Consider the following 20,582-nt stretch of genomic DNA (forward strand, 5'->3'; position numbering starts at 1 on the left):
AAATGACAGCTTAGGGTGCTAACATGGTTCTTAAAGTTTTCATTCTACAAATTCTTAAATGTAAAACTTCATAAAATTTATTCTTTTGTAACAGTAGAATAAAAAGTTTCTGTTATACCTCACAAATGCAATCTGTGTAACATGGTTCTCCATGAATCCTGGACAGTTAAAAAAAAAGTCTCTATTAGCTAAAATATTTCCCAATTTCTATCCAGACGGTAAACTAAGATAGAAGTTATATTTTACATTTCAAGAGACTACAGATTCATCACTTGAACCTGGAAATGTTGGTGAATTTATGGTTTTAGAAATCTCATGCTTGGGCTCTTCAGTTCTTCAGCCATCTAAAGACCCTGATAAACATCTGTATGTCCAGAGAGTGACTTGAAGGTAGATAGGTAAATTGGATTGCACAAGAATGTCATGAATCATAATGGCGTCAAGGAAAATAGCATGCGTTCTTTGCATGCATGATTACTAACATTAATATAGTAAAGTAATTTTCCTAGATAGCCCTGTGAAATAGTCAACTTATTCTATTGGAATGATATTTTCCATGACTGCTGGACCGGATTTCACCAGAAATGTAAGTACAGTTGCTCTTTTTACTGCTAAGTATAAAGCTGTACTTGTTAGTTGTTGGGAAATAAGCACACAGCTGAAAGAGACCTAGTAATGCAAAGACAGCCCAGGGAATTAGGTGCACGTTGAAGATGATTTTGTTATTACAACACTTCGAATTATGTATTTAACCAATAGTACAAAAGATGTCACAGTAGTATTTCCCAATACAGGTTGCGATGGAAGATTTTTAACGATCAATTCATGAACGAATCTGACTTTTAAGCCTTCCTTGAAAACGTCTCTGAGCAAAGGTGTTGGCTTTAGGAGGGGTGTTTGATTTTTTTTAAAAGAGGTTATCCTATAAGTAATAAATTTGGAAAAGATTACAGCTAATCTGCATAATTTGCCTTGAGTTAGGAACTGGAATTCTCTTTCACTGTCTTTTGAAATGTGTGTTCATCCTTCACACTCTGATTTCCCAGACTCTAATTCTTGGCCACAACCGTATGTGTGGCCAGCTGGAAGAAACTTACATCCACTCTGCTACGTGTAACACTTAGAAGATGTGAAAGAGCATGGTGTTGGCAATGTGCTCCACGGCATAGAAGAAAGTAGGCCAGTGGAATTCTCTTGACTGGTTTCACTGAGATGGTGAGGTCAGGCGTTTCTCTTCCCTATGTAGTTTGACTAGAGGGTAGTATTTGGAGAACTGATTCCCGGGCCAGGCCCAGTGCCACACACCTGTAGTCCCCGCCCTTTGGGAGGCTGGAGGTAGTAGGATTACTTGAAAGCAGGAGTTCAAGAAATGCTTTCAAAATACAAATGCACCCTATAAGGCTCTTTGAAAAAATATTCTCTTCAACTTAAATGTATCACAAGACTCGTGGACCTTTAAAATAAATGCATGTTGTGCCAGATTATGTGTATCATAAAAACAGATTAAAATGAAGCATGTCTAAATAAAATCCCCAACTCTGTTGAACGTTTATTTTTAGGATCTAAGAATGATTGAAATTTAAGCTGCAAGGCTGATTGTTTCTTTATTATTTGAGATATATGTCTGTGTATAAATAGATTTATATACATATCCTGAGAGAGGGAGTGTGTGTGTCTATGTGTTTATAGAGATTATGTTTCTTTATTATTTGAGATATTTGTGTGAATAAATACATTTATATACGTATCATGAGAGAAAGAGGGAGTGTGTATGTGTGTGTGTGTGTGTGTGTGTGTATGAGAGAGAGAGAGAAAGAGGGAATTTCATGAGGTACTAATGAAACTTAATGCTGTGGCATAGACAGCAGTGGTCAGCCAACACTTCATCAGCCCCACCAAATTTCCCAGCTCTTTTGCAATTGGGCAGGGCCTTGTGACCAGTTACAGCCAATGAAATATTAGCAGTGAACTGGGTCACTTGCAGGTTGAAGGCATGAAAAGCTCCTGCAATAGTCTCTGGTGTTTTCTCCCCCCCTCCCCCCTTGGTCTAGTTACTGCAGCAACAAGACAACACTGCCCCCGTCAGTGTGTCTCCGTGCTCGGCTGGGCAGAGCGGCGCTCACAGCCGCCCCGTGTGTGACTTCTAGCGCGAATGACAAATATATTTTTACCATACTGATGAGTGATTGATACTTGGAGTTTCTTTGTTCTTACAAGAAACTACTGGCGACTAATGCAATAAATACCTCTAGATACTTCAATGCAAGCAGGCTATACAAATGTAAAACCAAAGGTAAATTTGATGGAATTTAATGTAATAAACCATATAGTTTAAGAGCTAGTGAAGATGCTAAAGACCACATTCATAGTTCCTTTTTCTCAATAAGCTGTTCTCATTAACTCAAGTTTCCAATGCCTTTTTTCCCCAATGCCTTTTTTTCTGGAAATTCAATCATTTCTTTGTTCACATTCTCTTGGATCTCACTGCTGCCATTGAAGCCATTGACCATTGGTAATAGTCTTGACCATAACTGGTCACCAGTGACCATTATCAGTCCCTTTAGATACATTGTATCATCTGCTTCAGGACCGGTAGAGTCCTTCTGGTTCTTTTCATAACATGTAAATACTTGGTATTCCATCCGAAAGAAGCGGGACAAATCTGTGTTGGGCTTTTTACATCCTCTCAAATGCATGTGATAAGCCTGTTTTTATTTGGTTTTAGTTCCTGCTTTTATGAGGGTAAGTCTCAAAGTACATTTCTTGCTATAACCTCTCACTTTGGCTGCAAGTCTACTCAATGCCTTTCGTGAATTCTTTCTCCATGAGCAGAGAGAGAAAACCTAGAAAAATCAAATGTACTTATTTCTGTTTTTAACAGTCCCATATCAATGGTTAATGCAACAGATCATTGAAAAAAAAAAAAACAATATAAACATGAATGAAGCAAAAAATAAAATCTGCCCCTCTCGCCACCAGGGACAACTGACACTAACCATTGTGTGAATGGATGACTTTTCAAGGTGTCTTCCAATTTTAGAATTCACAGTGGTGGGATTGGGGGAAGGAGAAACAATAGAAAGGGGAAAAAGGAAGAAAAGCAAACATCACTGAGGGAGGATCTCATCATTCAGCTAAGTACTCCCCACAGGTGCTCCAGGCCAGAAGTGCACTGTCTTCTGTCATTATTGGGAGAGGATTTGTTATTGGGGGAATATAAAAATGTTACTGCACCAGGAGATGGTTGTCTATCTTTGCTTGCAGTTATAATAAATTAGATGGGGAAACAGGCTTTCTGGGGCTTAACAGTAGATGAACTTGGCCAGCTATGGGGTTGTTAAAAGAAGAAATTAGCTTCTTGTGGACTCACATATATTGTAAAGAAGATAACACATCCCAGACTTTGCCTAACAAATGCAATCAGTGTAACCTGGTTTCTTGCTTGTACCCTCAATGAATCCCCAACAATAAAAAATAAAAATAAAAAGAAGATAACACATCCTGAAGGCTTCCTCTTAAAAAGAAGTGATCTAGGGCGGTGCCTGTGGCTCAAAGGAGTAGGGCGCCAGCCCCATATGCCAGAGGTGGTGGGTTCAAACCCAGCCCCAGCCAGAAACTACAAAAAAAAAAAAAACAAAAAAGAAGAGAAAGAAGTGATCTAGGGGAGATTTGAAAACCAATATTAAGGGGAAAGGGCCCTATAAACCAACCCTGAGAAATGTGTGTCGATTGGCAGTGGGAGGGTGAGAGCTGGATACCAGTAAAGTCAAATTCTGTTTCACTTTACTCTGACAATAACCTAAATGTGTTCTGGCTAAATTCAGTTTTGAGTAGTTGTGTAATCTCTCTTGCCGTTTCATTTGGTTATGATGTCCCTTTTTCCTCTGGCCTAACTATGGCGTGGCCTTGCTTTATATTACAAACAGTTCTTTTTTTTTTTCAAATCATAGCTGTGTACATTAATGCAATCATGGGGTACAATGTGCTGGTTTTAGATACAATTTGAAATATTTTCATCAAACTGGTTAACATAGCCTTCACAGCATTTTCTTAGTTATTATGTTAAAACATTTATATTCTACACCTAATAAATTTCCCATGTACCCTTGTAAGATGCACCGTAGGTGTGGTGCCACCAATCACCCTCCCGCCACCCATCCCCACTCCCCTCTCCTTCCTCTCCCCTTTCCTCTACTTCTTAGGCTATAATTGGGTTATAGCTTTCATAAGAAAGCCATAAATTGGTTTCATAGTAGGGCTGGGTACTTTTTCTTCCATTCTTGAGATACTTTGCTAAGAAGAATATGTTCCAGCTCCATTCATGTAAACATGAAAGAGGTAAAATCTCCATCTTTCTTTAAGGCTGCATAATATTCCATGGTGTATGTATACCACAATTTATTGATCCATTTGTAGGTCGATGGGCACTTGGGCATCTTCCATGACTTAGCAATTATGAATTGGGCTGCACTAAACATTCTGGTACAAATATCTTTATTATAATGTGGTTTTTGGTCTTCTGGGTATATACCTAGTAGAGGGATTGTACGATCGAATGGCAGGTCTATTTTAGATCTCTAAATATTCTACAAACATCTTTCCAAAAGGAATGTATTGATTTGCATCCCCACCAGCAGTATAGAAGTGTTCCCTTTTCTCCACATCCACGCCAACATCTCTGGTCTTGGGATTTTGTGATATGGGCTAATCTTACTGGAGTTAGATGATATCTCAAAGTAGTTTTGATTTGCATTTCTCTGATGATTAAGCATGATGAGCATTTTTTCATGTGTCTGTAGGCCGTGCAACTGTCTTCTTCAGAGAAGTTTCTCTTCAAGTCCCTTGCCCAGCCTAAGATGGGATCATTTGAGTTCTCTGTGGATTCTGGTTATTAAACCTTTGTTGGAGACATAACCTGCAAATATCTTCTCCCATTCTGAGGGCTGTCTGCTTGCTTTACCTACTGTGTTCTTCGCTGTGCAGAAGCTTTTTAGTTTGATCAGGTCCTAGTAGTATATTTTTGATGCTGCTTCAATTGCCTGGGGGAGTCCTCCTCATAAAATATTCACCCAGGCTGATTTCTTCAAGAGTTTTCCCTGTACTTTCTTCTAGTATTTTTATAGTTTTATGTCTTAAGTTTAAATCTTTAATCCAGTGAGAGTCTATCATAGTTAATGGTGAAAGGTGTGGGTCCAGTTTCAATCTTCTACAGGTTGCCAGCCAGTTCACCCAGCACATTTGTTAAATAGGAAATCTTTTCCCCACTGAATGTTTTTAATTGGCTTGTCAAAGATCAAATAACGGTAAGTAGCTGGGTTCATCTCTTGGTTCTCTATTCTGTTCCATACACCTACCACTCTGTTTTAGAAACAATTCTTGTGCCCCAGCTATAGAATTTTGTTTCTGTAAGTGAATCGGTTATTCTAACTCTGTCCTTCCCATACGTTAGATACGTGAGCATTCATTTGTAGAGTTCTATGTTTTTCTCAGGTAAAAAACAGAGTATCATTATTCATCAACAACTCTTATAGGAGATGAGGCATTTATAGAACTGAGGACAGTTTCAAGACTTTAAAAAAAAAAAAGTGAATGAGAAGCTTGTGACTAGGTCCAGGTCTACTATCTGGGCTTAACTGCAGAACTAGGCCTTTAGACCAGCAATGCTCAAACTCTATGGACTCAGGATCCCTTTATATTATTAGTATTTGTTAGGTAATTGCCCCCAGAAAAGACCCTTCCCCAGAAAACCCCTTCCTGCTTTCAATAGACCAAGACTAGTTGTCTCACTCTTTTTTTTTATTTTTTTTATTGTTAAATCATAGCTGTGTACATTAGTGCAATCACCTGTACCCATTCTAAGATGCACCATAGATGTGGCCCCACCCATTACCCTCCCTCCACCAAAACCTCCCCCCTCCCTTCCCCTCCCTTGGCCCTTTCCCCATAGTCTTGTGCTATAGTTGGGTTATAGTCTTCATGTGAAAGCTATAATTTAGCTTCATAGTAGGGCTGAGTACATTGGATACTTTTTCTTCCATTCCTGAGATACTTTGCTAAGAAGAATATGTTCCAGCTCCATCCATGTAAACATGAGAGAGGTAAAGTCTCCATCTTTCTTTAAGGCTGCATAGTATTCCATGGTATACATGTACCACAATTTGCTAGTCCATTCGTGGGTCGATGGGCATTTGGGCTTCTTCCATGACTTAGCAATTATGAATTGGGCTGCAATAAACATTCTGGTACAGATGTCTTTGTTATATTGTGACTTTTGGTCTTCTGGGTATAAACCTAGTAAAGGAATTATAGGATCAAATGGCAGGTCTATTTTTAGGCCTCTAAGTAGTCTCCAAACATCCTTCCAGAAGGAACGTATTAGTGGGCATTCCCACCAGCAGTGTATAAGGGTGCCCTTTCCTCCACATCCACGCCAACATTTCTGGTTTTGGTATTTTGTTATGTGGGCTACTCTTTCTGGGGTTAGGTGATATCTCAGAGTAGTTTTGATTTGCATTTCTCTGATGATTAAGGATGATGAGCTTTTTTTCATGTGTCTGTAGATTTTGTGTCTGTCTTCTTTAGAGAAGTTTCTCTTTAAGTCCCTTGCCCACCCTGAAATGGGGTCACGTGTTCTTTTCTTGCTAATAAATTTGATTTCTCTGTGGATTCTGGTTATTAGACCTTTATCGGAGGTATAACCTGCAAATATTTTCTCCCATTCTGAGGGCTGTGTGCTTGCTTTACTTACTATGTTCTTGACTGTGCCGAAGCTTTTTAGTTTGATCAGGTCCCAGTAATGTAATTTTGATACTGCTTCAATTGCCTGGGGAGTCCTCCTCATAAAATATTCACCCAGGCCGATTCCTTCAAGAGTTTTCCCTGCACTTTCTTCAAGTATTTTTATAGTTTCATGTCTTAAGTTTAAATCTTTTATCCAGTGAGAGTCTATCTTAGTTAATGGTGAAAGGTGTGGGTCCAGTTTCAATCTTCTACAGGTTGCCAGCCAGTTTACCCAGCACCATTTGTTAAATAGGGAATCTTTTCCCCACTGAATGTTTTTAATTGGCTTGTCAAAGATCAAATAACGGTAAGTAGCTGGATCCATCTCTTGGTTCTCTATTCTGTTCCAGACATCTAATTCTCTGCTTTTGTGCTAGTACCATGCTGTTTTGATCACTATGGATTTATAGTACAGTCTCAGGTCTGGTAGCGTGATTCCTCCTGCTTTGTTTTTATTGCTCAGTAATGTTTTGGCTATTCGAGGTTTTTTCTGATTCCATATAAAACAAAGTATTATTTTTTCAAGATCTTTAAAGTATGACAGTGAAGCTTTAATAGGAATTGCATTAAAATTATATATTGCTTTGGGTAGTATGGACATTTTAACAATGTTGATTCTTCCCAGTCACGAGCATGGTATGTTTTTCCATCTGTTAACATCTTCCACTATTTCTTTTCTTAGAGTTTCATAGTTCTCTTTGTATAGATCTTTCACGTCCTTTGTTAGGTATACTCCCAAATATTTCATCTTCTTTGGCACTACTATGAAAGGAATAGAGTCCTTGACTGTTTGTTCGGCTTGGTTATTGTTGGTATATATAAAGGCTACAGATTTATGGGTGTTGATTTTGTAGCCTGAGACATTGCTATATTCCTTGATCACTTCTAAAAGTTTTGTAGTAGAATCCCTAGTGTTTTCCAGATATACGATTATATCATCTGCGAAGAGTGAAAGTTTGATCTCTTCTGACCCTATGTGGATACCCTTGATCGCCTTTTCTTCCCTAATTGCAATGGCTAAAACTTCCATTACAATGTTAAAGAGCAATGGAGACAATTGCAACCTTGCTACCTGCTGAAAATTTCAAACTTATGGCCTGCCCCTAACGGCTCTTCCCGCCAGAGCAGTAACTCCTTATTGGCTATTCTACCGTCCCCATCACCATTCTAAGACTTCCCCTAACTGAACCTATATAAAGATGCACTCTTCTTTTAGTCCCTCTCTTTCTCCCTCCCTCTCTCTCTCCCTCTCTCCTTCCCTTTCCCTTACTCTCTCTTCTTCTCTCTCTCTTCTCTCCTTCTTGGTGCTGCTCTGCAGCATCCCTCCCTCGCCAATAAAGACCTTTCACACAAGCCTCGTGGTCTGTGAGATCTCTGCCGGTCCAGTACCGCCCTTTCAGTATTTATTAAGAACAACCCTCCCCCCCCAAAGAGCTTTTATGTGGGTTATAGAATACTTAGAAACTAAAAAAGAAAATTTTAAAATATTTATTAATTCCTTTGAAAATAATAACGAATCTATTATATGTTGACTTAAATCAATGGTTCTCAACCTTCCTAATGCCATGAACCTTTAATACAGTCCAAAGGGGTCACAATCCACAGGTTGAGAACTACTGACTTAAATGATACATTTTATGAAAAATAACTCTATCTTTCAAACCAAAAAGAAAAAAGATGAAAAAGTGGCATTAGTTTTACATTTCTGCAAATCTCTTTAATGTCTATCTAAAAAGAAGAGAGCTAAATTCTTGTATCTGCTCTGAATCTGTTGAAATACACAGATTTGGCTGAAGTACAGGAATAAAATCTAGTCTCACATGGATAAGTAGTTGGAAAAGTAGAAATATTTTAATAGCTTTTTCAGATACTTACAAATATTCTTTGATACTGCAAAAAATTTGACACATGTTAATTTCTTAGAGTTTAGTTGTAGTAAAAAATCTGAAACCACGTCATTGAACTTTTCATACGCTGTGACATTAAAAATCTAGTGGTCCTGTTGTCCTTTGAATGAATTCTTTTTCACTCTTATATGATTTTGTACCTTTGTGGTCATTTGGGAAATAGTATTTCAAGGAATTATGCAAATTTTTGAAATGTTAGCACATTTTATTTTACAATATTGAAAAGTAACATTGGTTCATAACACTACCAGGATCATCAGAAAAAGTTTTACATATTGAGAAGCTGCCAAGTGAAGGCTACAAGATTTCTAAAATTCTGATTTTAGCTTGAAAGCTAGATTTCTATAACTAGTAATAAATGCAGTTGTTTCTCTTGAGGTGGTAGGCTCATTTCATTCATTATTCGAGAAGATATCTGCCACATGTCTAAATTCAAATCATTCTTTTAAGCAAAAATGGTGTTCCATGAAAAACAACACTTGGCTAGTTCAGCTTGTGAGCAGCCAGCTCAGTGCTTTCCCTCAGGACAGCCATCATACTTCCAATGCAGCAAAAGGCTTTGTGTGTACTTACTATCTTATAAAATGGAACATTCAAAAGAAAAGAGGTGTACTCAAAATCCAAAATTCAATACAATTACTCATTTTGCTGATTCATCTTAAGTGAAACTGGATTTTTTTAAAAAAACTATACTGAAGCTTCCATCATTCTTACTAAGCCAAAGCAGTTTTGCCCACAATCGCATTTATGCCTCCAGTACAAATGTCAGTAAAGTGAAAAATAACAAATAATATGTCAGTATTCTTACCGAAGTAATTTCTGACCTTGCGAACCTTCCCGAAGGGTCACAGGGATCCTCAGAGTCCCAGGCTACACTTTGGAAGCTTGCTGTGGACAAAAGCTCAGTGCTTTGGGCATGTTAGCCACCATCCCCCTTACAGATCTCACACCGACGGCCCGGACAAGAGGGCCTTGGTGAAAGCGCAGGTCCTCTTAAACCTACTGGGGCAATGAGGCCTCAATTTCGTTTCTATCCTGTTGGCTTGAAGTCTTTCCAGTCTCGTTTTGCTTTTATATGTGACCTGAAATAGTTAATGGCACATTTATAGTTTGGCCTGACTGCCCTAAACGAAGTCCAGTACACATTCCATACCACTTGACCATAACGACAACTGGGGTTTTCATTTTATGGCTTGGAGAAAAGGCAACTTGTATTCTGGCCTTAATTTGTGAATCCACCACTATTCCTCAAACTCGCTTTCCACGTGTGAGAAACACCTCTGTTTACATTTCTCCCATTCTGCACTGTTTCTCAAGACAAATCGTCCTCCACGTAGTGTCCTAGTCACACATTGCCTGCTGTCTCCTCTGTCGAGTTCTACATTTTGTTTGTCACAACCCCCCACTCCCCTTCCTTTTGCTGCTTGTCTTTCTGGGGCTGGGAGCCAGGCGGTGAGAATATGACAGGTTTGGAAAGGTCATTTTCAAATAAAGACGTGTCCTGTGTGCAACGTTTCTAGAGTGGTGTGTCTTGTGTGTTTTGGTGAGGGGAAGAGGGATAAAACAGAGAGGAATCCTGCTGGCCTGAACCGTCTGGAAGTTCAACTTCCTTGACCACCCAATTTATATACTTTTACCTATGAATTTCCGGAATTAATAATAAACTTGGCAGGGGGCATGGAAGGAAGAAGTTGACCAAAGTGTTCACAGTTCTGTTTAGACAGGAGGAATATGTTTTCGATACTGATTGCGCAGCAACGTGACTACAGTTAATAATGATGTATTGTATGTTTTGAAATTTCTAAGAGAATAGTAATTTAAATGTTCTCTCTACCAAAAGAAATGATATTTATATGAGGAGACAGATACGTTAATGAACTTGATATAATCATTCCACAGTGTATACATGTATCAAAACATCACATTGGATCCCATAAATACATACGACTATTACTTATCAATTAAAAATAAAAAATTCATTTAAAAAAATACTAAGACACACATTTGGCAGAATAATGTAGGTCTTTTCTACACCTTTAATTGACCAGAAAGGAAGGTCACTTCGTCATGAAAAAGTACATCTACTCTGCTTTCCATTTTCTTTATTAGGAAATAATTTTTGCCCTGGTTTATGCAAAGGTGCCCTTAAAGCTAATTTGCCTTTTCCTAAAGGAAGAAGTAAAGTAAATAAGATAAAGAAAAGAATGACTAGTAATGTTGATTAGGTTCCAGGGAATGTTATCAGCATCTTAATTTCCGGGAACTTTCTGCTTTGTGGGTGGCTGATTATTTAAACTCTGCCTCTGTTCACTCCGTGCTGCAGCTGACTGTCCTTCCAGGTTGCTCCTGCCGGCAGAGGTTGGTTTATGCTGTGGCAAATTCTAGAAAGCCTATTCACTATCTTCACATACCTTTGCAGGCTTTGAGAGGTGAGCAAAGTTTTGCTACTGAAAGAACCAGCCTTCTAAGAAATGTCTATATTGAACTATTTAGCCTGACCCGTGCTTTGTGGGAATGAGCCATTGTTTGGCTTTTTTTTTTTTTTAGTTTTTCTGTCCCTTCACGCCCTGCCCGTATCAGATTTCTCATGATTTAAAAACAAATGCACAGAAACTAAACAGTTGGTGCAGAATAATTTTATGCTTTCAGTGTTCAGCATGCATAACAATCACTGGAATAACCCCTAGTTGTTAAAAACAAAAACAAACGGTGCATCTTACAAAGGTATATGTGAATCTTAGTAAGTGTGGAATGTAAAGGTCTTAGCAAAATAATTAAGAAAATGCCAGGAAGGCTATGTTAACTAGTGTGATGAAAATGTGTCAAACGGTCTATGAACCAAGTGTATGGTGCCCCATGATCATACTAATGTACACAAATATGATTTAATAAAAAAATAAATAAATAAAATATAAAAAACAAAAAACAAATAAAAGCCAGATCTTACCTATTGACTTTACAGAGCTACCCCACCAGTTGGAGGGGTTTGTTTGCTCGCCGGACAATATAGTCAGGACTGCCTGGCTGCAGATGGTAGATTTTTGTTTAAAACCTCTTTCTTGTTGTCTCTCTCTGTCTCTCTCTTTCCCTTTCTTTTTCCTCTCTCTTCCCTCTTCCCCCCCAGTATAATTACAGGCTGCAGAGTGAAATGCATTAGAACTATTTACAAAACAGCTCATAAAGTTTAAAATAATAGGGATATATGTGTGTGTGTTTGTGTAAAACAAAATAATATGCATGGCAAGGGTAAACAGTGCACAGTCTTTCTTCTTTTGCTGCCCTGCGTCACCTTCCAGGATTTAGGGCATGAAATTAAGGGATGGAGCCCCTCCCCCCCACTATGCAAAGCTTATGCCTAATTGCTTATGCCTGTTTATACAATGCCAGTTTATTGTTGCAATTCAAAATACAGATCCTCAGGTGTATGGGGACAGAGTGGCTGATGAAGCAGGCAGCTATCTAATTAATTTTAGGGCGACTTAAATTCCCATGAAGAGGTTCCCTCTTAGCATATAAGAGAAAGGTTTTTTTTAAAAAAATGAGCCCTTTGCTATGTTTCAGACATCCAAGAGAAAAGCTTTCAGCAGGTTCGTGCTCCAGAGTTAAAGGGGCATTTTTCCAGCCCTTTCAAAAGTCTCCTTTCTGTGCAGCTTTGCAAAGATTTTGCAGGGCACCCCTCTGGATTTTATTTATTTTTTTAATGTGGAAGGGCAGCCTCTAACCTCCAGCCTCAGAGCCAATCAATCATTCTGCTTTGCTGGTTTAGATCTGCAGCGGACCCCTGTGCTAGCCGTGCTGTCCCATCTTGCCAACAGCAAAGCTAGTGACTGACAGTCAAAAGGGGGGCTCTGTCCACCTAGCTGCTGGCACAAGCTGAGGACATGGGCTAGACAGGGGGACCAGCCTTGCCCAGAGGAAGCACCGTGTCCCCGCTGATGGATGGAAGACAGTTAGGAGCTTTTAGGAGGCTGGGAAAGGTTGTCCCAGGCACTCACTGTGAAGTCTTTGTCAGCAGAGAGGACTCTCCTGGGTAGTGAGTGACATCACGCAGATGACAAATGACAGCTTTGTGTTTCATTTGGCTTGATAGGTACTCAATAGTGCACGCAGGTGAGTCGATCCTCCCTCAGCGTTGTGCGCCATCCACTCCCCGCCTGCAGGCACTCGTTCTGAAAGCACCGTGGTTTCCCTGGCCCCGCTGGCTCTTTGAACTGATTATTAGTTCTGTCAGGCTGTGACCAGGGATGACACCCTGACCACCCTTTTATGGAGGTGGTTCTGAAATGAAGATTATTATTTGAGCGATTTGTTAGCAGTTCTGAATGCTGTTTCCTTCTGTTCCTCCGTTATGGAGTATAGAAGAAAAACATAAATATTGTACACATATAATATGCTGTTTCGAGAGACTACTTTACATCAAAAATCTCTGTCAAAGTCTTTTACTGATATTTCTTTTGTATTTTTCTCTCCTCCTTCTAGGACCCCATCTGCAGATGTTCTGAGTACCTGTAAGCATAGAAATTGATTATTCAACCAGGATACCTAATTCAAGGTATTAGCTCTTTGTCAGACAGCTTTTGCAGTTTTGAGCTTTATTCTGGCAGTGAATTGAAATAGGAAAAGTTGGAATAAGAATAAAGAACAAAAGTGAATTTGCAAAATAATCAAGTGCTTAAAAAACTACCCCATGCCTGTGAGGGTTTGTACTTCTGACTCACAGGCAGCCCTGTCTGCCAGTTTCTGTGCCAGTCCTGACTTCTTTGGAGCCCTTTTTCTGCAAGTGTTTTGGGGGGCTTGGATTTCACGTTAGCCTCTCCTTCTCCCTTTTTCTCTGATTTCCCAGAACTCCAGAAGTCAGGAGACAGAGACGTCGCAGCCGCTTTGCAACCCTGACCCAGATACAATGCAATATTCTTGCTGCGCTCTGGTTTTGGCCGTCCTCGGCACAGAATTGCTGGGGAGCGTCCGTTCCACTGTCAGATCCCCGAGGTACAGAGGACGGTTACAGCAGGAACGAAAAAACATCCGACCCAACATCATCCTCATGCTTACTGATGACCAAGATGTGGAGCTGGGTGAGACACTGGATTGCCCCCTTGTTAGTCTCTTTGTTCAGGTGATTTCCCGAGCCTCAGCCTTATCAGTAATCCTTAGTGAATGTTTTCAGGTTTTGCACAACTAGATTACTTTGACCAGCAGCCTGGTTTACACCGTGAACTTGTATAGAGACGTAAGGCGTGTGGCTTGCATTTTAGCATGACTTCTGTGGGGTTCCGCTTTTGCATTAGTCTGGGAAGGGGCCCAAGGGAATAGGAGGATGAAGGAGCAGAGTTAGTACTTACAGAAAACTGTAAGAGGCCAGGATTTAATCGTGCGCCTTGAAATTCTCAGTCGAGACATTTTAAAAATGTTTGAACAAAATTGTTTTGAAGAGTATGAGAGTGTGACGCTAGTTCTATGCAATGTATATATGAATGTAGATGGATTCTAAAGGAACTTTCAAGCGTTGTTACTATTCGAGTGAATTGCTTATTCGTAGCTTGTTAGAGTAATGGTTAGTTAAGTGGAAATTGAGCTTTCTGCGTGTCTTTTGGTAGTTAATTCATTTATTACCACCTTAAATGTGATGCTTTCTGAATTAACTCACCTGGGTTAATTACAGAGCACTCAGAAAGCCTCCCAGAATCTAGTGGTTCTAACTTACCTTCTATATCATCAGACTGGGTTTCTCATTGTCTCACCTTTCGTGGCTCAACCCTATGGTCTTGTTCATGAGCCTAGGGCCAAGTTCTAGTGGACTCTAGGACAGGAAATAGTTTGTCCCTACAATTTGCCAGAAGCACTCCTCCTTTCCTTTCCTGGACTCAAAGTCTTGCTCTCACGCATTAGTCGGCTGTGTCTCCTCCTCACGCCCAACCTGACCTCGGCGAGAAAGTTTTAGAACTGATGCTATAAGTATTCTGGACTTCTTTACAGAGCTCCTGCCACTCAGGTTCTTAAGGAAACCTGGAGCATTTCCTTAAGAACCTGGAGCCTTCTATGGAAGGGGGCTTTGATTCCCAGTTTGAAACCAAACCTTGAAATCCCAGGAAAGTTAACTCCTTGGGTCCAGCTGGAAGCAGAGTCACTACACGCCAGCAGGGGTCATTACCGTTGAAGTTGACTCTCAGTCCACTTTCCTTAGCTTTTCTTTTTTTAAATAAGGGTGTAGATTCTCAGGAGGCGTGCCAAAATGAAAAGTCTTGCGCATAGGACATGAGCATGTACGTAGCTGTGATGTAAATGTTTCCATTCACTTACAGAGCAATGACAATGAAGTACACGTGTCTAATTCATCTTCTTAACGTCTGTCCTGTCCATGCTGCTCACTGCAACTCACATGCTCACACCCTCCTCACCTCTCCCAGGGTCTCCCTGATCGGTGCATCTCCTGGCCTACCCTCCCCTGTAGTCTAGAGTTCCTCATACCTCCCTTCTTACCATCACCAGAGTTATTCATTTATCTATCTGATTAGATTGCTTTTCTGCTGAAATACCTTTCTGGGGTTTCCCTTTGCCAAGAGGATTAAGCCCCTCTCCTCTGTAGGCAAATGAGTTCTGAGCCATCCGTCACCCACCTGTCTCTACGGCTGTTTCCCTTTCCCCCACTTTCACCCTGTGCTTTATAAAAACAGCTTCCCCTTCCCTGCCAGTGTCTGGAGGCTCATGCTTCTCACCTTTATTCCAAGTCTCTGCACAGCCTGTTCCTTCTGCTTTCCTCTACCTGGAGAAGCCTGAGCTGGTCTTCATGACCCAGTTCAGGGGCCTTATTTTGGGATTTAGTGTTCCCGAACCCAAACCATCCTCCCTTCCTGCAGAGTCGATGTGACTTTCCTTTGCAGCTTATGGACATGCCTTGAGCATGGCTCTTATTTTACCAGGCCCTTCCATGCCTGTCCCCTCCACTGGACTGAGCTCCACCAGAGGACAGCTGTGTGTTTTGTTTACATTGCAGTCCCCATGCTGAGACTATGCTGGGAATATAGTGGACACTAAATAAACTTGACATGGCCCAAGGGGTCCTAAAACAACTAATCTCAGAAATAAAAACAAGAATCCATAATTATCTACCTCTTCAATATACAGCCCTGTTTTTAAAATATACCAGGGAAGGGGCAGCCCCTGTGGCTCAGAGGAGTAGGATGCTGGCCCCATATACTGGAGGTGGCGGGTTCAAACCCAGCCCCAGCCAAAAACTGCAAAATATATATATATATTTTATATTTTATATATTTATACAAAAATATATATGTATTTCACATAGTGATCCAGAGCATAACTTTTCTGCTTAGAAAAGGGGTCTTTGCTGAACTTTTTACCCAAAGTTCACTGTGTTTGGCCAATGAGAAAATGAGGCCCATTTTATGCTGCTGTTATCTCTTAGTAATGGCTCAGAACATATTTACTGAATTGTTTCATAAATGTATTTTTAACAGAATTCAGATTTTCAGCTTTACTAATCATTCATTCAGTAAATATGTTCTGAGCCATTACCAAGAAGTGGCTCCTGTTGGAGAGATGGATGTCAGGGTGAGAGTCTATATACCAGGCTTTGTCAATCCAGATGTTCCTACACATACTTTCCCCTACCCACCCCCCTTGATTTTTTTTTCTAGCCAGATAACATGCCAAGCATTAGCTTATTTAATCTTCATGGTAACTACAAACCAGTTACTGATTCTTTTACACTCCTCAATGTATATGAGAAAGGAAGGACAGAGAAGTCATGAAGCTCGAGGTGAGCTCATAGGCTGTGAACCGCAGACCTGTGTGGGTGTGGGTCTCCACAGCTACACAGGTCACCTCTGTCTCTTCCTTAATCACTCCGCCTACTCCTCATATTTAACTGAGCCCTTCCCCAAAACAACATAGAAACCCACAGCAACGTTCTGGGTTCTGAGATAACAGCAGCATAAAATGGGCCTCATTTTCTCATTGGCCAAACACAGTGAACTTTGGGTAGGAAGTTCAGCAAAGACCCCTTTTCTAAGCAGAAAAGTTATGCTCTGGATCACTATTAGCTTGATGGAGACTTCTGCCTGTTCTTTGTAATGTGCTCAGAATCCTTCTTAAAGGTTTCTGTTCTCGATTTTGATGGTGTTTTGTTTACCATTGCAACCATTTTTAAATGTAGGGCTCAGTGCTGGTAAATACATTCACGTGGTTGTACACTCAATCTCCAGAACTCTCTCAGCTTACAGAATTTATATCTATTAAAATTAATTCACCATTTCCCTCTCCCCCATCCCTGGCAACCACCGTTCTGCTTTCTGTCTCTATGAATTTGACTACTCCGGGTACTTCATGGAGGTGGACTCATACAGTATTCATCTTTTTGTGACTGGCTTACTTCACTTAGCACAAAGTCCTCAAGGTTCCCCCATGTTGTAACATGTACCAGAATGGTTTTCGTCTTTATTTCTTCTTCTTCTTTTTTTTTTTTGTAGAGACAGAGTCTCACTTTATGGCCCTCGGTAGAGTGCCGTGGCCTCACACAGCTCACAGCAACCTCCAACTCCTGGGCTTAAGCGATTCTCTTGCCTCAGCCTCCCGAGTAGCTGGGACTACAGGCGCCCGCCACAACACCCGGCTATTTTTTGGTTGCAGTTTGGCCGGGGCCGGGTTTGAACCCGCCACCCTCGGTATATGGGGCCGGCGCCTTACTGACTGAGCCACAGGTGCCGCCCTATTTCTTCTTTTTGTTTGTTGAGAGTCTCACTCTGTCACCCTGGGTAGAATGCCATGGCATCATCATAGCTCACAGCAACCTCAAACTCTTGGGCCTGAGCAATTCTCTTCCCTCAGCCTCCTGAGCAGCTGGGACAACAAGCCTGTGCCACGAAGCCTGGCTAGTTTTTCTATTTTTAGTGGAAATGAGGTCTTGCTCTTCTTCAGGCGAGTCTCAAACTCTTGAATTCAAGCAATCCACCCACCTCGCCTCCCAGAGTGCTGGTATTATAGCCATGACCCAGAATGTCCACCCAGAATGTCCTTCTTTTTTAAGGCTGAATAACATACCACATTTTGTTAATCATTCATCCATTGTTGGAAATTTGAGTTGCTTTGCCTGTTATGAACCATGCTGCTATGAGTACAAGTGTACAAACGTCTTTTCATGGGCTGGCTTTCAGGCCTTTTGGATCTCTACTACCCAGAAGTGGAATGCTGGATCCTATGCTAATTTTATTTTTAATTTTTCGAGGAAGGATATTACAATTTGTTCTCCTTAGCAACTGCACCATTTTGACTCCCTCCAGCTGTGGAAATTGTTACAATTTCTCCATGTCCAGGCCAATATTTGTGATTTCTGTTTTATTTCGTTCTTTAAACAGTAGCCGTCCTGATGGGGACAAAGTGGTATCTCATTGTGATTTTGATATGGTTGAGTTCTGTTTTGTTTTACTTTTCTACTTAAACATAATTTTGTTTGCCAAGTGCTTTAATAAATCTTCTCCCAACACAAACTTTTTTGCACCTGCAATGCTGCGGGCGATTTTGGCTACTGCACCTCCAGAAAGATATAACAGACTTAGAAAAGACTTAGACGAACAATTATGAAAATTTTAATAGCATACTTTCCCTACTGGTAAAGAATAAAACAATTCTACCTCTTTGTGTGGAAAGACAAAGGCAGAGAAGGGCTGCAATTAAAGTTTATAAAACCAAACTGAAGAGGAAAACATTTGTTTGGTAGGAACAGGGGCCACTCCCTCAACTCTGTCTGAGGACAGATAAAACAAGCTAGTGCTCTGGGAAGGGAGGAATACACGAAAGGAATTCAGTAACAAAAGCCGTAGAACCTCACATGTGGACAACAGTTTACCTTTCTCCAAACAACATCCATTCACAGTATCGGGAATGAACATTGTCATCAACTCAAGTTGGGTGGCTGGGGCAGAGATCATCATCCTTGGAGGAAACCATTGGTGGAAAGATTAACTGGCTTAAACCAGGGTCCCTTATTTCTGAATCTGCTTTATCTAGAACTTAAGAAATTATTCAGGTTGTGCCCATACCTGTAAGTGAATTGGGTTTTTAATCTAAGATAATGAGTGGAAGATTTACAATTTTTTAAGCTAAGAAAGCAGTCATAGAGATGATCACCATGAAGTTTGTGATAATGGTTACCCCTAAGGAAAGAGTGGTAACCAAGAGCTTCAATAATGTACACATTTTATTTTTAAATGGAAGGAATGACAATCATGTTAACCTTCGATACTGGTAGGAGATGTGTTATTCTGTTATTCCCTATACTTGAAATATTTTATAAATCAAAAGGAAGAAAATGGGAAATGCCTGAGGGAATACTCTAACTTTCTGAGATAAGCATCAAAGAGATGGAGCTCTACATCTTTCCAAAAAGTTCCACTGGTACTATTCTAAGAAACAAAATATTGAGCCAGTTGGACCCTTGATCTGACTCAATACAATGTTTCTTCTCCCCCCCCCCATGTTATTTCTTATATCCCTAAGAAACTGGACTGACACTGACATCCTGGTAACACTGTCCAAATAGTTCTCTTAGGTCTTCTATGGAACGAAGCCATAGTACACAGAGGTACTTTGCTTCATTAAAGCAGAGGTCAAAACACAGGGTCTTCAGACCCAAGCTTTCTTATAGGTGGTATTAGTCCACGGGCACGATTTTTTAAATTAAGCCAACATTTTACAAACCAGGCGATTTCAGATGTTTTAAAAATCCAGTCTGATTTTTCTTGAAAATTCCAAAGAATGAGGGGAGCCATGAGTTAAATGCTTGCATCCCCTAAGGTAGCCATCAGTTAGGTGCTGGAAGGGGAGTCGCTGCAGTCCCCTTGGTGTGGGGCGTGGCCTCCCCACAAGCTCCCCCAGGACACCCGGAGCCCCAGAACGCTCTATTGTTCCCTGTACTTCCCCGGAGGAGCAGCTGCCTTGAATCATCACGCCTACACTGCTGTCTTTCTTAGAGTTGAGAAAAAGTTCTATAAACCCACATCTCGTGCAAATGTAAAACCATGAAAAGACACAAAAGCCCTCTGTTTTTTTTCGTAGCCCTGGCCGCCTTCACCCGTGTAGCCCTGTAGGCAGGTTCACCTCATTCCGGCTTTTTAATGGCCTTTTAGGGGGCAGGGTGGGGAGGAAATAATGTCTCACTGACCGAGGAACATTCCGGATTTATTATCTTTTCTTGTTCCCTTCTCCCGACTTGTTTTTCCCCCTTTGGTTTTAGCTGAAAACATCTGTTTTTTTACCCCTCTTGGCAACTCAATAGTTTGGGTAAAAAAGATATACTGTTTTACTATGGTATTTATTTTCTTGTGCTTTGAGAATTAAAATAGTTGATAGCTCAAAAGGCCGTTTTTAATACGGGAATTCCATTTAGTGTTTCAGACTTTACTATGGAAATGGCTATTGGCATGAAAAGTGGCAATGACGTGTTTAATATAGGCCACTTAATATAAGAAGCATTAACCTTACATCATAAAACAACAACATTGACAAACAACCCTGCACAATGAATGAAAATCATGTTTGCTCACTGTCGTTGCTCGTCCAACCGTGCACCCTGGCCATGAGCCACGCGGAAGTTCATCTCTCTTGGAAGCCAGGTGTGCATAAATCCCTCGTGTCTGGGACTTCCATAAGGGATGAAGACCGTATTTATTATTGAGTTTCTGATTATGTGAGTTTTTCTGGACATCATGAACAGACCTGATGAAAATGTTAATGTTTAATAGTAAAAAATATTGACTCATCAAATGCTAAGATATGTGAATTAGGAAAAATAAAGCTTTGTTTTGAATTTTAACATGTCACTCTTGTAAATCCAGCCCTCTCTGTGATTTTGGTAAAGTGACTCAGATTTGTGGGACAAAT

General features: G+C 40.4%; 1 protein-coding gene across 6 annotated transcripts in view; it reads left to right on the top strand.

Moving 5' to 3' along the window:
- SULF1 (sulfatase 1) overlaps window positions 1-20,582 on the top strand; it is a 189,793-nt gene that overhangs the window by 85,491 nt on the left and 83,720 nt on the right. For 5 of the 6 annotated variants that reach the window (XM_053558792.1, XM_053558793.1, XM_053558797.1 and 2 more), the window contains 2 exons: window positions 13,167-13,239; window positions 13,531-13,762. The exons of the other annotated variant lie outside the window; for it this stretch is intronic. In XM_053558792.1, coding sequence (XP_053414767.1) covers window positions 13,591-13,762 — 172 coding nt within the window. In that variant the 5' untranslated portion in view covers window positions 13,167-13,239; window positions 13,531-13,590. The remainder of the gene's footprint in view (window positions 1-13,166; window positions 13,240-13,530; window positions 13,763-20,582) is intronic. 6 annotated transcript variants of the gene reach the window in all.

Source organism: Nycticebus coucang, chromosome 13, assembly GCF_027406575.1.
Source record: "Nycticebus coucang isolate mNycCou1 chromosome 13, mNycCou1.pri, whole genome shotgun sequence".
In the NCBI taxonomy this organism is placed as follows: Eukaryota; Metazoa; Chordata; class Mammalia; order Primates; family Lorisidae; genus Nycticebus; species Nycticebus coucang.